General features: G+C 37.1%; 1 protein-coding gene across 1 annotated transcript in view; it reads left to right on the top strand.

Annotated features, from left to right (window-relative positions):
• Window positions 1-16,726, top strand: part of LOC141393956 (uncharacterized) — a 41,874-nt gene extending 25,148 nt beyond the window's left edge. The window contains exons 3-4 of the mRNA XM_073967613.1: window positions 10,948-11,241; window positions 15,287-16,726. Coding sequence (XP_073823714.1) covers window positions 10,948-11,241; window positions 15,287-15,643 — 651 coding nt within the window. The 3' untranslated portion in view covers window positions 15,644-16,726. The remainder of the gene's footprint in view (window positions 1-10,947; window positions 11,242-15,286) is intronic.
• The last annotated feature ends 787 nt before the right edge of the window (window positions 16,727-17,513 follow it).

The following is a 17,513-nucleotide window of genomic DNA, read 5'->3' as shown; positions in this document are numbered from 1 at the left end:
GTATATTGAATTTCCCAAAATTTTGTCAGTATGACCAATCACTTTGGAGAAAGGATGATAGAAAGAAAATATTTGTTAATATTATAACAATTTCACAATTATAATTTAGATTACTATATATTATCGATTATTCATGTGAGCTATAATCACCCTCCCAAAATTTGTTTGATTCTATAATCATGACTTTGAAAATTCGTTTATCGTAAATCGTATCTATTCTGTGAGTGTTTTTCATGAGCGTACAGAGCAGCAAACAACCGTCCGTTCGAACGTCAAGGCCAAGATCATTGTCATTGCTGTTTAATTCTGTTTTTTTTTCGGTGGCACAAATATTTAGTATAAACATATGTATGTACGTCTAAATAGATATGTATATTTTTGTATGTTGTTATTATGTATGCAGTAGCTAAAGGAAAAAAGAGGTATTATTTAGCTATTTTTTCTTCTATATCATTGTACGTCATTACAATAAGCTAAAAGCAGCACGTATAAACATTTCATATTGACATAATATGCATTTGGATTTAACAAAAAGAAGGTAGAAAGAATTTAGAAATAGATGGATGGTTGGTGTTGTATTATTTACCTATATAAGTGAAAATAAACATTGAAATTTGGTTTCGATATTTTATTCTTAAAATTTTGAGTACTTTGCGATTTATTTAAGTATTTTTTTAAAGAATTTACACAGTAACAACCTTGGATTTCTTATGACAGGACTTCATATTGATACAAACACAATCATCAATAATAAAATGTTTTCTCATTAAAATAATGCAAGTCAAAAACCTAAGGTTTCTTATCTCTAAGGAGTGCTATATCAGACATGCACATAAAAAAGTTTATCTATATAATTTTTTATTATTATACCAAATGCTTACGCGTGTATGGTGTCCCCCACACTACATACCTACATTTAGCAACATATATTATTGTCATATTCTCATATTAATATCCATTGTCAGTGTCACAATAAAATTTGTGTCAAAAGAGTGTTTTGATGGCTAATTTTTGGGGTATTTGTTTAGGCAGTGGCGTAGTAAACAAAAAATTCTAACGGTTTGCTTATAAAAATGGATACTGGAGATCAGTTGTTACATCCAAAAGGGTCCAACCACGCCAATGGTTTTTTTTATACTTAGAATAAAGCACACTCACCCTACCCTTTGATTAATAATTAAATTTTGTTTGTCTCTATTTTTGTTGTTATTGCCATTTATTTGATTAGGTGTGTGTGGGGGTGAACATTGCGTGTTATTTGGTAGTTGAACAAAATATCTTATCAGCATAACCAAATTGTTAATATTTGTCGATTGGAACCTATGAAGCAAAAAAAAAAAAAAAAAAATACATATATGAATGATGATGATGAAGTTCAAGAATTCGATTACAATACCAAAATAAACATTTATTTGTAGTTGTTGTAGATTTTTGGTTTTTTCCGTCAAGGTTATAAATTTTTGCCTACCATTGCATATTACCATAACTGTTTATTTTTTCAAACATTTCCAACTTTCTTCCCCAACCCTTCGGACCGTTGCACAGTGGTCGAAATCACTGATATAGCGGCGCGAAATTAATAACTTGGAAACGAATGGAGATATCCTTCTGAAATTTTGCACAAACTCAGTGTGTGTCCGTGGGTAATAATGGACTAAATAAGAACAACATTGGCTAATATTTTGGTATAGCCCCCATATAACGGTACCTCCTGATATTCGGTATTTTGACGGTTTAAGCCACCCTTAACATACAAATTAGTTGTAATTTAGTACTTAGGGTTTCTAGTGATCACTAAACTTTTCCACCAAAAATTGTGTACACAGGTCCACGTTTGGGTATAGGCCCCTTTTAAGGTACCTCCCGATTTTCAGTATTTTGGGGTTTTAAGCTATATTTTCCGGGCAAATTAGGTGTAATTTGGTATTAGAGGTTCCCAGTGGATACAAACATTCTCCACCAAAAATTGTGGACATAGGTCTACGTTTTGATATTGCCCTCATATAACGGTACATCCCAATATTCGGTATTGTTAGGATTTTGTCTACATTTTCAGACCAAATAAGCTGAATTTTGGCATATTATTACGAATTTATTAAACATTTAGACAGATATTAAATCAGGTTTTTAGCAACAATTTTGTTAAAATCTGATGCATCAAAATTTCTTGCACTTGACAGTTAATAACTGAGCGAATATTTACAACAACAAAAACGTGAAAACAAAATTTTAGTCAGCAGAGTGTCTGTAATCGATACAATGGAAAACATTTCGCAATGTTATACTTTGATTTTGTGACTTTCGCACCGCTAGATCAATGGTTTCGACCAGTGTGCGTTGGGGTGTTCGAAATACATAGCGACTTATATGAGACGCTTTCTGTTTTTTCGAAGGTGGAACACTAAAAATACAAGATTTACTCTGAAAGTTTTCTATGAAGAGATTTGATTTGAGCATTAAAACAGGAATAATTCCGACTCCTCATACAAGAGCTTATAATATTGCATTATTAAACCCTTAACCTTTAGGCTGGCGAGGGTATATACACTTTGATGCGATTATAAATGTCAGCAGATTTTCTTAGTGGTTCCTATTAAGACGATACACTTATTCGGGGACAAGTCTTTACTTTTTGCGATAATGTAGCAAAAGACACCCTAAAACTTCCTGCCGGCACAAAATAAATGGACTTATTACCACCATAACTTATGAATTAAGTATGCGAATTGAATGAAGTTTTGCACAAGTGAAATTTCTTCCAATCATACATTAAGATCCAAGAAGGTCTATATCGGACAACAACTTCGGCTAACTCTCTCACAAAATTTCTAAATGTTCACTTAAGCGCAGTTTAGGGTCTGTTTGGGGATTGGTTTGAAATTTTTAGCAAGGGTACTGAAAATTTTAGCAAGGTTAGGTTAGGTAAGGTTTAAGGATGCGCAGCCCTCTATCAGAATAGGTGACTGCTTCACTCGGAGACCGTTGGTCCATTGTCTTCATTCTGTGTAGGCTATTTAAAGATGATGTAGATGATGATCTAAAGATGATGGAGGTGTGTTGTTGAGATGATTTAAGATGAAGGAGATGAGAGAGTGTTGATGCAGCTTGATGAGATGAGGATGATAGGATAGAGATGATGAGATGATGGTGAGTGTGGAAGATGTAGAGATTGACGCCAAGGAATTATCTGGAAAAGTGAAAAGAGTCTGATTATTAAGGGTTGTTAAGGACCTTTGCCAAGTTGAGTAGGACGATGGGATCTATGTTAGACAGGAAGGTCAGAGTGTCTATCTCATATCTGCCTAGTGTACGGTATTTCCTTGTTTGCAACATGGGACACCTACAAAGCAGATGTTCGACAGTCTCTATCTCCTCCGCATCTTCACATAGTCTGCAGTAGTCAATGTCACTGTTGTCCCTTTTTGAAGTTAGGGACCTCACTCAGCAGTGACCTGTTATAAATCCCACCTCGATTTTCATCCCTAACTTATCAAGTGAGGGGAGGGAAGCCGTTCTTCGATGAGAAACCACAGGTCAGATTGCCTTGGATACCCTACAACCAGGTTCCAATAGCCATTTTTGATGTGCTTTCTCATTGAAGATCTCACGAAGTTTGCCGATGTTGGGGCACATCGGTGGCCGAACGGTTTCATCAACTGATAAGTCGATAGACCTAGAGCCACCTCGAGTTCATCTGCTACCTCGTTTCCCATGATGTTTCTATGACCCGGAACCCAACATAGCTTTACGATATCGTGTAGATCCTGCAGAGCTCTCCTACAACCAAGAATAGCTCTTGAATTTATGGTCCGTGACTTGAGAGCCGCTTGACTATCGACCGGTCCTGTAAGACTGCCTTCAAGCCAATTCAGCTGCTTTCCTGATAATAAGATCTCCGCCTGAAAAACACTACAATTATCGTCAAGCTTATATGAGTTTTTAATTAGTGGATTCTCGCAGTAGACGCAGTTAAGGAGTCAAACTTGAATGAGGTAGGCATATAATCGCTTACGCAACCATTGTCACCTAACTCAAGTCGACTATCAACTAGTTTTAGGACATTCGAGTGTTACACGGTTACATACAGCCAGTGTATGATTTGTGGTCTCAATCCCCAGCTTTTCCCAATGGAGTTTTTACAGGAATATAGTGCCATGAGTCCTTTCTTCGTTCGCTCCTCTACATTTCTTTTCCGTGACAAGCGATGGTTCAGAATAGTGCCGAGGTATCTGGCTTCCGTAGAAAGTTCCAGGGCCACCCCGTCCAGGACTGGAGGCTCGAAATTGGACCACTGGGTCCTGAATTTTCCTTACTCGCCTTCACAGACGAGCTTGGATTCTGCAAAACACCAGTTTCCGCGTTGTCCCTACTCGCCTTTGTGGACGAGCAGGGAGTCTGAAGAGCACTAGGTTTTACCTTATCCTCACTCGCCTTTACAGATGAGCATGGAGTCTGCAGAGCACTATGTTCCGCGGTATCCTTACTCGCCTTTCCAGACGTACAAGGCTTCAGAGAAGATGCACTAGATTAAGAGGCTTTAACCTTTTCATTAGTGATTCTCTCTCTAGCCTTCCTCGCCTTTCCAGACGTACAAGGCTTCAGTGAGGAAGCACTAGATGAAGAGGCTTTAACCTTTTCATTAGTGATCCTCTCACTAGCCTTCCTCGTCACCGAAGCAAACGATGCCGACGGATAGACCGGCTGAGACAACGTAGACTTCTTCGCAGAAGGAGGTTGTTCCTCAGATGAACTCATCCTCTTCACAACCACTGGTTGTGTTTTTTTGGATCGGTCGCCCGAGGTCCGTTATCTTTGAGGAAGTCAATGCCGTCACTGACCCATCACTGTACCACCCGCTCGTGTTCCCACTATCTTTTTCTTTTTTTTTTGACTTCTTCTCAACCTTCTTTGAGGGCTGCGACGTTGGAAGAAGGGGTGTCCTTATCAGAGCTGAAGTCTCCACCCTTAGCCACCTCTTCGGAGGTTTCGATGGGGCTTACTCCCGCTCTTGACGTAGGGATTTCACTGACACGCACTTCCCTCTATGTTACGTGAGGATATTCTCTTTCAAATCTCCTCACGAACTTGAGGTTAGACCGTATCATTTGATGGTGTTGGGGTCCTTATTGGCATACCGATTGCAATAATTAGTTGCCCTTCGGTATGATTTTTTGTCTCTTGCTTCCTTGGTTTTGGCAGAGTTGGGGGTCTGTGGATTCAGCGAATCGTCCATCTTATCGATAGGTTCTTCGCTCGCGCCACTCTCCTCCTCTACTGCTTTTTGCCTTAGAAGCAGAGATTTGCCGGGATTATCCGACACCAAAGCATCACCGGATGGGGGGTTATTAGCTAGACTAGAGGTAGGGACATGGTTCACTGTCGTGTCCATATCTTTCTCCTCTTCAGTCAGCGATAATTTTTCCCAAATTTCATCCGGTATGCTTTCCTCCTTGTGTGTCAAGGGGACGCTTTCCTCAATTAAATTGAGGAGTACTAGGCTCTGTCTGTTCAAACTGTAATTTATATGGTCCAGTTCCGGAGTGTCGTCCCCGCCCATATTTTCAGTCCGCTTTGTAGCAGAGTTAGAGCTGCTGGCCGTAACGTTAGGGGAATCGTTGTCAATGTCCATATTCGTAATTGTCAGGGATAGTGAGGAGGTTGCACTTCTGAGTGTAAAGACTGAGGGTGCCAAGGCATCCACACCTACATCAGTCGAAGGCTCATTTTTAGGCTTTTGGGTTTTTGGTTTTTTTGTTTAAATTTTGAATGTCCATGGGATATTGAGTTGTGGAGGAGCTGAGGTCTACCGCGGCATAGCCTTCTTACCACGGCAAGGGCATGATAATTACTCCTTGAGTCGCCCAGGTATCAACAAGGCTCCGTTCAAATACAGTTGGTACCCTAACTGCAAACCTAGAGAACACCGATGGGCACGTGGTCGCTTAACACCCCGGTGTTAGGGGATCTCAGCAATTTTTTATTTGGTAGGAGATCGCTACCAAATATGTATGTGTCACACATTCCAAAAGATACGCTATGGGTTTTCTGTGCACTGTATTGGTTTGTGACCGTGGGGATGGATAACCTTTGGTCGGGCATAGCCCCCAAATCAACACTCTAAGAAGCTGAGTGGAACATTGTGGCGTCTAGCCCCCGCATCGTGCCAAGATCGTTATCCCCGGCCGGGATAAGGTACCAACTAAAATTGCTGGTTGCCACTATAAGTATCAAAAGAATTGACTGATATTGGGTCCAACCTTTACACAATGAAATATTTCCCTCAAACTTAAATCAAGTTCGGACGTTATCGAAAACTACTTCCATCTTCGAACTTGATTTAAGTTTGATGGAAATATTTCTTCCAATTTATCTCATAGTAAATATAAGTTATTTTTTATAAATAAATAAATATTTCAGGTACCTCCTCATCCATAAAAGTTCATAATTTTCGCTTAAGAGCAGTTTAAGGGGTGTTCGGGTATTTTCCTCACAGATGATCAACATTTTGCCCAGGGACAGTTTATGTGGTGTGCGAGGATTGTTTTGAGATTTTCATCGAAGGTAGTTCTTGGATACTGATTACAGCGATATAATTTTTTTCGAAGGCATGTTCATCATGGCATAATGACCCAAAAGCTCTAAAAACCGTTCGGTAACATACGATATTGTCTGGTGAGCATTATAACTATCGAAAAAAAAATACAATCCCACGGCATCGGGTTCTTTCGTACCGGATTGACCCGAAATCATAGTGTTTCGGCCAGCGGCTGCCAACCCAGCATTAAACCTATGTTCCTACGTAGGTTTCATGCTGCTACAACAACAACAACTATTGAATGGACAAGTAGTTAGATGGATGATGGGCAGGGTGGTCCCGCTGCTGAAACCTGGCAAAGATGCCAGTAAAGGTGATTCGTACAGGCCGATTTCACTTCTATTACCAGTAGCAAAGATACTCGAGGCATTATTCCTCCCCAGCATCACAACGTGTTATCCAGTTGCAGATCATCAACAGGGGTTGCGGAAGCAGCATAGTACCACAACAGCACTGCACGCCATTTCCACATATATTGGACGAGAACTCAACCAGGACAAACCATGTCACAGAACAGTGATGGTAGCATTGGATCTGACCAAAGCGTTTGTCTGAAACGCTGGGTCATCAACTATTTGTGTGGTCGCCAGTCATACGTGGAATTCAGAGACAGGAAGTCCAAACCCCGTAGAGTGAAGCAGGGAGTTCCCCAAGGAGGGGTGATATCTCCGGAACTGTTTAACCTCTACCTCTCTGCAATTCCACGCCCTCCCGACGGCATTGAGAGTTTTTCCACACGAGGAATATGAGAATATCCACCACTAAGTCAACAGCCACACTGTTCACCACATGGACGGCGCAAATGAAGCTCCCACTGAATGTGCAGGTCGACGGTGCAATTATTCCGACCACAAACTACCCCAAAGTCTTAGGGGTCACATTCGATAGCATGTATAAGTCGTCCCAGCATACTACAGTTATCTGCGATAAGCTGAGAAACAGGAACAAGGTCCTCAAGTCGCTAGCCGGCAGCACTTGGGGTGCAGATAAAGAAACCTTGTTAACTATCGAATGGAGTAACACCAAAAATTAGACCCAATTCTATGTTGACTAAAAACCGCTCTAAAAACCGTTCGGTTCCTAAAAAATGCATCAAATTGTAAATCGATTGACTTAAAGCCATGCCTAGCTAGTTCATCTGCTAATTCGTTTCCCATTATGTTACTATGTCCTGAAGCCCAGCAAAATTTAACTATATTTCGTATATCCTATTGCATTTCTGCTATCAAGAATATATGGCGAGTTTATGATTCATGAGTTGAGAGCCTTACTATCGACGTATATAGTCACGGAACTTGTGAGATGGGGTTCAAGTCTTCTTTTAAGCAAGAATTTCTGTTCGAAAGAAGCTACAACTATAGTTAAGCTTATTTGAGTGTTTGATTTGTAGATTTTCGCAGTAGAAACCGGCGCTTGTGTCTTCCTGCATCTGGTATCCATCTGTACAAATGTCTGCTTAGAACAATTACTGAATGTGAGTTGAACCTGAAAGAGGTGGGCATATAACCGCTTGTGCGCTTACTGTCGTAAGGCTTTAGGTGATAATTGAGTTTAAGAACTTCGCATGTCCGAAATGTGAAGTCCGTCAAGATCCTGTCTTTCGGAGCCAAAAAGCTGTCCTCACTGTCTGAAGGTCCAGGATCACGTTGAAGGCGGCTTTTAATTGATTCTCTAATAAGAATCAAAGCAGCACCTTTCACGCTTAATGATTTGTAGTGATAATCACTAGTGCCTTAATACCTTCAGCTCAATTGTTGAGTAATTCCTGAAGATTAATGAGAAACCTGGAAGAGGTGGGACATTAAAATCCCTTGAGTGATTGCTGCCACTAGGTTCTTGGTACCTATTAATTATGTTTAAAACGCTCCCATTCCCAAACTTTGAAAAATCGCAATATTCCTGGCTCGGGAATTCTAATAGCCGTGTTCGCAGTTCGCAAAAGTTTGTGGCCCAGAATCATGTTCAAAGCTGCTTGAGATGAGAGGCAATTTTGATTGCTCTGCAAATCACAATTGACGCAGGCCATTGCTAACTGGATGTTATGGACAGTATTGCCTTATTCCCATGTGCCTGCCACCAGACAAGTCCATAACAGTTTAAGATGGCCAGAACCACGGTTACATACAACCAGTGTATGATTTGTCGTCTAAGTCCCCAACTTTTCCCAATCGAGTTCTTGCAGGAGTCGAATGCAATAAAAGGTTACTTCGCCTTCCCTCAGTATTCAATTTCCACCGAGGTATTTTTTCCGAAAAAAGTAACATTTTAATTAACTCCGCCTAAAACTGGAGGTTGGAATTCGGGAATTTTCCGGTTTTACTCCAAGACCATTGTCGTGGGTTCAGTCTGACATTTGTACCAGAGCACCAGGTCCAGGTATGCACGATGAGAGCCCCAAACATGCTTTAAAAATCTCCATCAGTATCATTACCACCAGCTTCGCTACATTCTGAAACATTATTGGTCACTGTGATTTGTTGTTGTAGCAGCATATGATGCTGGGTTGGCAGCCGCTGGCCGAAACACTTTTGGTTTCGGGTCAATTCGGTACGAAAGAACCCGCTACCGTAAGATTGCTCCTGTGATTTGAAAACTGAAGGATGTAATCGTCCATTGAAGTCTTGGGAGATTAGTTAATCTGTCTATTAGCTGTTCATCTTCTTCAGTTTGGGTTTGATAGTGGTTTCCTGTTTGCAGGTCATTATCAAAATCCACGTAACCGGGGAAATGATCCCCAGGTAGCAGATCGAGAGCCTCTAGAGACTCGAGAGTCTCAAAATACTACCTATGAATTTGTGATCCTTTTGTAGTATCTGGCGAAACCGGGCCACTTCATTCATTTCCTCTATAGACACACTTAAACTGAACCAAAAGTTGATTTGATTTCACTCTTGTACTTAGTGAAATTAACCTTGTAGGCATCTCAATCAGTACTTAGGTTCGTATTACTGGTTATTATATGATCTCCTAGCTGTTTTACGAAGATTATTTAACTGTTTATTCCGCCAAACAGGTTGCAAGTTTAAAGCTTGTTAGAGGTTTGTTGCGAAATTTTCATTGAGGGTAGCTAGTCCTTGTGATTTTGATTTTCGTGGACAAGTCCATGCTTCCTGAAAAACGATCCAAAGTTCTTAAGGAGTTCTGTCAGTGAGATTATTAGACTCACTGTTTAACTTCCAAAACTTCTTTTGCAAACTACTCTGCTATGCTATTTTTAGAATTAGGGATCTATTCATGGTACATTTAGGTCCACCACACCTGTTGTTTTTTGTACAGCCAGGCATTTATGTAGATGAGATTATTTATCGTCACCTGAAAAGCACAAAGGCGTAACCCTTAACGTAACACTTTTAGGGTTACGTTATTGGGCATTCCAGGAGAAATTATGTAGCTTTGGTTAAGGCCGACTGATTCTGAGCCGTTGGCTCAGAACTAAGTCAAAGATCAGTTAAATTGTGGACTCACGTGATAATTTTTTTACCACAAAAATCCACAAATTTTCAAAACAAAGAGTAGAAAGTGAAAAAAGTGTCATAAAAGAATTATCATTAAAGAATAATCAAATTCTATCGCTTATCTTGCTGGTGAATGAATGAGTGAATGAATTTGCATTTTTTATTTTAAAATATCATTCACATAGTACTCTGGCCACGGTACTAACACACATGCAAGTAAAGTTTGAACAGCCAAAAAAAAAAAAAAAATATTTAATTAGATAATATTTAATACAGTGCAATTATAAATTCAATGAAAGCTAGATGAGTTCAATGAACCATGGAGTGTATCAAGTGGGGTACGAAACTACTGTGAAAATATAAATCTTCTTAATCTTTATTGGTCTTTACTTTAAACATATAACACACCAAGTTCACCAATATATTTATCCAGACATCATTGTCATCATAATGACACGGCTAAACAATTATATTTACATTGTAACACGACAAGAAGACCCAACTAAACTGCGTCATTTAGACATTACAATTTATCTAATGGCAATCACCTGACCCCTTTCCCCTTTGCAACACCCACTAAGCAATCTGATCCAATTTCTCTTGCAACATAAGGCCTTTTGACGTGTTTTCTAATATAATTTAGCTAATTGTTTGCATTCAATTGGATTTGCTGGAATAGTAGTAGATTACATAAAAAATGGCAACATTATTTTCCATCGCAAACAGCACACAACAACAACGTCATTTATTGTCATTATTGGTGATGTCGCCGTTGTTTTTTGCAACTCGCCTTCTGACAACAATATATTTTGTGCATAATTGTTTTTAATTACAAAATAATTTACGTTTTTGTTTTCGTTTTCGTTTCTTCTTCTCTTCGTTTGTTTTTCATTACAGCACACAAAACGTACCGGCTGGGTATTGCGTGGTGTCAACGATTGTGAATCGATTTCCGGCCATATGTATCGTATGAGCATCTTAACTTTCCTTTTGGACGGTACTGAGGGTTTGAATCAAATCCGTTGCATGGAACTGGCTTTGGTCCATGATTTGGCTGAAAGTCTAGTTGGTGACATAACACCATTTTGCGGCATCTCAAAGGAAGAAAAGAAAGCCATGGAATTGAAGGCAATGGCAGATATTTGCAAGTTGATTGAACCACGCGGCAAAAGGATGATGGAATTGTTTGAGGTAAGTAGTTGGTTTATACCTACATACATACATATATGATAATGAAACTTACTAAAAATTGGAACAATTTCTTCTTCATAGTCATAGATGGAACCTAATAAAAGGTCGTGTTAAAGTTGTATAATGTGTTATTGAATCAACCTGGAGGTTTTCTGTTTTTGGCAAGCCACAACAGGGTTTGGCAAATTTAACCTAGGTAATGGGACCTAAGCCTTATAGAAGGTGCGAGTATGTATCTCATATCTACCCAATAATCGGTGTCTTCTTGTGTAAAGACAGGAACAGCTGCAAAGTAGATGTTCGATATCTCGACAACTCTTTTGCATCTCCACATAATCTACGACAGTCGATGCCACCATAATCAAAACCTGAATTTATAGATCAGACCATGTAGTGACCCGTGAGAGAAGGAAAATGGTTCTACGTTGGGTGATTGCAGTACAGATTGCCTTGGATATTCTGCATCCAGGCTCCATAAGCCATCTGCGGTCCGCCTTCTCAAGGTAGAACTTACAAAGCTTGGTGATGTTTTATCACATGGGTTGCATAAGAGATTCATCAATTGGCATATCAAACGACTTAGAGCCACTCCCATCAAGAATTAAAATGGTTATACGTTGTGAAATCACAGGCCAGTTTACCTCGGATATTTCTCAAGGTAGACCTTACGAAGTTTGCTGACGTAGTAGCACATCGGTGGAGCTTAACAGTTTCTTTAATTGATATATGGAACACCTGAGAGCCAAACCGAACATATTGATTACCTAATTCGTTTTCCATTATGTTACTATGTCCTGGAACCCAACAAAATTTAACCATATTCATGATATGGTTCATGACTTGAGAGCTTTTAAGGCCGCCTCATTATCGACATACGAGTGTATAGTCACGAGTTCTGTGTGACTTGGTTCAAGTCCTTTAACCAATTCTAACCAACGCTTTCTTGAAATATAGAATCTCTTCTTGATCTACATCTAACGTTAAGCTTATATGAGTGTTTGATGAGTGGATTTTCGCAGTAGAGGAGGAGAGTTATCTTTATCCCAAAGGTTTCGTCTGGAAATAGTTAGTAGTTTTTAGCTCAAGTTGATCGAATTTATGTTCAAGTACTTCGCAAGTCCAAAGTGAGAAACTTGCCACGTTCTTAAATGCGTTGATTGATGATCCTCCACTCTTCAAAGCTCTATTGCTACAGAGCAATTCTTAAGAGTTGTTGCTACTGGCGCCAAAAGTAAGAGCGGCCTGTATGATTCATCTTTGCTGGTATGTTTGTTGCCTTCAGTTGCATATTTTCCCGCCTTCGGGAGCTGTTAGCGTGAATAACGACAAGTTGAGGATTCTGGTCATGTACTCGATTCTAGAAAAAATATAACAAGTAAGAACGGCGTTTAGTTCGGACGGACTGAACTTGTTATACCCTCCACCACGAGTTGTATGGAAGTAAAATGGAACAAGTAGTTTCCTTTCGTTTACGAAGAAGACTAAATACCACATTTCAGCAATTTCGGTAAAACAATGTGGCTATGGGGGCTAAATGCTGGCTTGGACATGTACCGACAAATTTCTGGGGGAAAATTTTATACCACTAACGAAGTCTAAATACAAAATTTCTGCCATTTCGGTGGGCTATTGTGGCCACAATCTTCAAAATACCGAAAATCGGGAGGTACCGCTCTATGTGGGCTATATGCAGGCGTGTACCTGTACCGACAAATTTGTGGGGGAAGTTTTATATCACCAACGAAGACTAAGTACCAAATTTCAGCTATTTCGGGGGAATATTGAGGTCACAAGCTTCAAAATACCGAAAATCGGGAGGTACCGTTCTATGGGGGCTATATTAAGGCGTGGAAATATACCGACAAATTTCATATGAAAGGTTCTGTACCCCCAAAGAATACTAAATACCCATTTTCAGGCATTTCGATGGATTATTGTGGCCACAACCTACCGAAAATCGGGAGGTACCTTTCATACGGAAAGTTTTATACCCCCAACGAAGACTAAATAGCAAATTTTAGCAATTTCGGTCTGATAATGATGCTAAAACCTTTAAAATACCGAAAATCGGGAGGTACCGTTCTATGGGGACTATATTAATGCATGGACCTGTACCGACAAATTTCTGGAGGAAAGTTTTATACCCCCAACGAAGACTAAATACCAAATTTCAGCTATTTCGGTGGATTATTGTGGCCACAACCTTCAAAATACCGAAAATCCGGAGGTACCGTTCTATGGGGGCTATATGAAGGCGTGGACCTATATCGACAAATTTCTGGGGGAATGTTTTATACCCCAACGAAGACTCAGTACCAAGTTTCAGCCATTTCAGAGTGATAAAGAGGCTAAAACCTTCAAAATACCGAAAATCGGATGGTAGCGTTCTATGGGGGCTATATCGAAACGTCGACCGATATAGCCCATTTGCAATACCAAACATCCTAGGAGTAATAGAAACTTCTATACCAAATTACAAAGCTCTATCTTAGAAATTGCGAGCTGTATCTTGATTTCAACAGACGGACGGACGGACCGACAGACGGACATGGTTATATCGACTTAGAATTTTACCCTGATCAAGAATATATAGACTTTATAGGGTCTCTGATGAATATTTCGATGTGTTACAAACGGAATGACAAATTTAATTATACCCTCCATATTATGGTGGAGGGTATAAAAATATTTTTAAGGGACCAGAATTTTTTTTCAATATTTTTTAAGGGACGTGGTTTTTTTAAATAATTTTTAAGGGACATGGTTTTTTTTTAAATACTTTTTAAGGGACGTAGATTTTTTAAAATAATTTTTAAGGGACATGGTTTTTTTTAAATGCTTTTTAAGGGACGTGGATTTTTAAAAATAATTTTTAAGGGACATGGTTTTCTTAAAAATGCTTTTTAAGGGACGTGGATTTTTTAAAGGGGCGTGGACATTTTAAAAATACTTTTTTAGCGACGTGGACTTTTTTAAAAATATTTTTTAAGGGACGTGGATTTTTTAAAAACTTTTTAAAGGATGGAGATTTTTTAAAAATATTTTTTAAGGGACGAGGATTGTTTAAAAATATTTTTTAAGGGACGGGGATTTTTAAAAATATTTTTTTAAGGGACGAGGATTTTTTAAAAATGTTTTTTAAGGGACGAGGATTTTTTAAAAATATTTTTTAAGTGATGGGGATTTTTTAAAAATATTTTTTAAGAGACGTGGATTTTTTAAAAATACTTTTAAAAGGGATGGGGATTTTTTAAAAATATTTTTAAGGGACGGGGATTTTTTAAAATTTTCTTTAGGGACGTGGATTTTTTAAAAATATTTTTAAGAGACGTGTATCATTAAAAAACGTTTTTTACTGGACTTGAATTTTCAAAATATATTTTTTAAGGAACGTGGATTTTTTAAAAATACTTTTTAAGGGACGTGAATTTTTTTAGAAAAATTTTTTTAATAGTCGTGGATTTTTTTGAAAATATTTTTCAAGTGACCCGTATTTTTTAAAATTATTTTTAAGGGACGTGGATTTTGTTAAAAATATTTTTTAAAGACGTGATTTTTTCAAAAATTTTTTTTAAGGACGTGATTTTTTTAAATATATTTTTTAAGAGAACTGGATTGTTTAAAAATATTTTTTAAGAGACGTGGATTTTTAAAAAAATATTTTTTAATGGACGTGGATTTTTTGAAAATATTGTTTAATGGACGTTTAAAAACCCTTTAAAAAGTCCTCTGTTCACAGAAGCCCATATAATACCTTTAGGAAAGCTTTTTTTGATAGAATTTCTTTAGTAGTTCTTTTGTCCAGAGTAGACTTAGAAAATTTTCTGTCCATAGACAACCTTTAGAATGTCTTCTGAGGATAGTAAGTCCTTTAGAATGTAGTTTGTATATAAAAAAAGTTTTTTTGTGCATAGAAACCCTTTAGAATGCCTTTTGTCCATGGAAAACGTTTGAATGTGCTTCGGTTCATAGAAGACCTTTTAAAAGGGTTCCTTAAAATATATTTTCCAAAATCATTAATTTTTATTTTTCTTTCTCTTTGCAGGAATATGAACATGGTGAAAGTCCTGAATCGAAATTCGTCAAAGACTTGGATCGTTTGGATATGGTTATGCAAGCTTTTGAATATGAGAAACGTGATAATTGCCTACTAAAACATCAGGAATTTTTCGATTCCACCGAAGGCAAATTCAATCATCCATTTGTTAAGAAGTTGGTTAATGAAATCTATGATCAACGTGAAATGTTGGCTAAGGCTAAGGGTGCTGTACCACCACCAAAAATTGAAGTGCCAAATATGGATAATCCAGCAACGCATGCCCAACCCAAACCTCAGACCAATGGTCATCATCAACAACACGAGCTTATAGGAAATAATGTCGAAACTTCAAAATCAAGTTGATAAAATGGTCGCAGAAAGAGTAGTGGTTCAATCCTTAGACTAGTTGCGAATTGGTGGACTAACTTCGTGCTTTTTCTAACATTTTAGAAGAAGAACAACAAAAAAAGAACCATGGTCAATACGTGATTTAGTTTTATTTGATAAGGTTTAGCTAGTAGTAACGAATGAAAAAGAGAAAAAGAAACAAAAAACTTAACTCAACAACCTAGCAAATGGAGTTGTAAAATGAGATGAAGAAAAACTAAACAACAATTAAAATTAAGGCCAGTTTAAAATTACTTTTTAAATTTTAGTTATTTGTTTTTTTTTTAAGATCGAGAACCCTTGAAGTATCACACAACCGTATACAAGGCTGTTCTCTATTATAATTAAAAAGGGTGGCTTAGATGATTCTATACACAAAGAAATTGTCAATTTCTTTTTTTCTGTTAATCCAAAGAACACAACACAGTTCCACTTGAAAGAAGCTAAACAAATTGTATTCTAATGGGAATTAATTTTAATTTAAATAATTATTTTTAATTATATAAGACGCATCAACATATAATTACTCTCCCCTCACATAAAATATAACAATAAATTGATAATCAAAAAATAATAAAAAAAAAAACAAAAACATTGTAGCTAATATAAAAACATCTGCTAGTATTTAAAAATACTACCTCACATTTTTCTAGCAAAATGTACACTTTATTTTTAATATCACCCCACCCCACCCCCAAACGACAGCAAATGTTTATCTTTCAAAAAGGAATCGCCTTTGATCCATGTCATTTCTAAAAGATCCTAGAAAGAAATGTTTACTGTTATTAGATTTCAATATATTTTAGCAACAAATAAATGCATGATTTTCTTTGTTGTTTTTGTGTTTATCCACTTTTTTAGATAATTTCACAGAAATCCTATAGCTGTTACAACAAACCTATTGTAATATATAATTTGACAAAGAAACTAAACGGAAAACTAAAATTGTAATTTTTTTCTAGTTATAAGTTATTTTTAAATTTTAAAATTTTGTTTCCTATTTATTTTGTTTTTAAATTTAAAACAAAGAAAAATACATTTCTTTGACAATGGTCAATATTTTGTGATGTTTTTTCCTTTTATCAGAGATCTTCAGTCCATTGGGTTCTTGCTAAAAATATTAAGTAAACTATGTATAGAGTGCAGTTTAAATAGAAGGACGACGTAAAGCACTCGAGGTTATTTTACTCCAAATCTAATTGTTTGTTCAATTTCAAACTAAACCGGAGGATGGTTTGCTCGACGTCCTCAAATTGTTTGGCGTAGTTTACGACATTTACAAATTTTTTTAAGGCACGGGGATTTTTTAAAAATGTTTTTTAAGGGACGTGGAGTTTATAAAAGTATTTTTTAAGGGACGTGGATTTTGTAAAAATATTTTTAAGGGACGTGGATTTTTTAAAAATATTTGTTAAGGGACGTGTATTTTTAAAAATATTTTTTAAGGGACGTCTATTTTTTAAAAATGTTTTTTAAGGGACGTGTATTTTTAAAAATATTTGTTAAGGGACGTCTATTTTTTAAAAATATTTTTTAAGGGACGTGGATTTTTTACAAATTTTTTTAAGGCACGTCGATTTTTTTAAAAATTTTTAAGGGACTTGGATTTTTTAAAAATATTTTTTAAGGGACGTGGATTTTTCAAAAAAATATTTTTTAAGGGTCGTGGACTTTTTAAATTTTTTTTAAGGGAGGTTGATTTTAAAAAAAAATGCAATTTTAAGAGACGTGGATATAAAAAATATTTTTTAAGGGACGTGGATTTTTTAAAAAATATTTTTAAGGGTCGTGGATTTTTTAAAAATTTTTTTAAGGGAGGTGGATTTAAAAAAAAGAAATTTTAAGG

The sequence above is a fragment of the Musca autumnalis genome, unplaced genomic scaffold (assembly GCF_047663935.1).
Source record: "Musca autumnalis isolate F117 unplaced genomic scaffold, ASM4766393v1 scaffold_2, whole genome shotgun sequence".
NCBI lineage: Eukaryota > Metazoa > Arthropoda > Insecta > Diptera > Muscidae > Musca > Musca autumnalis.
The sequence above is the reverse complement of the archived record's forward strand: the minus strand, read 5'-3'. Positions and strand labels throughout refer to the sequence as shown.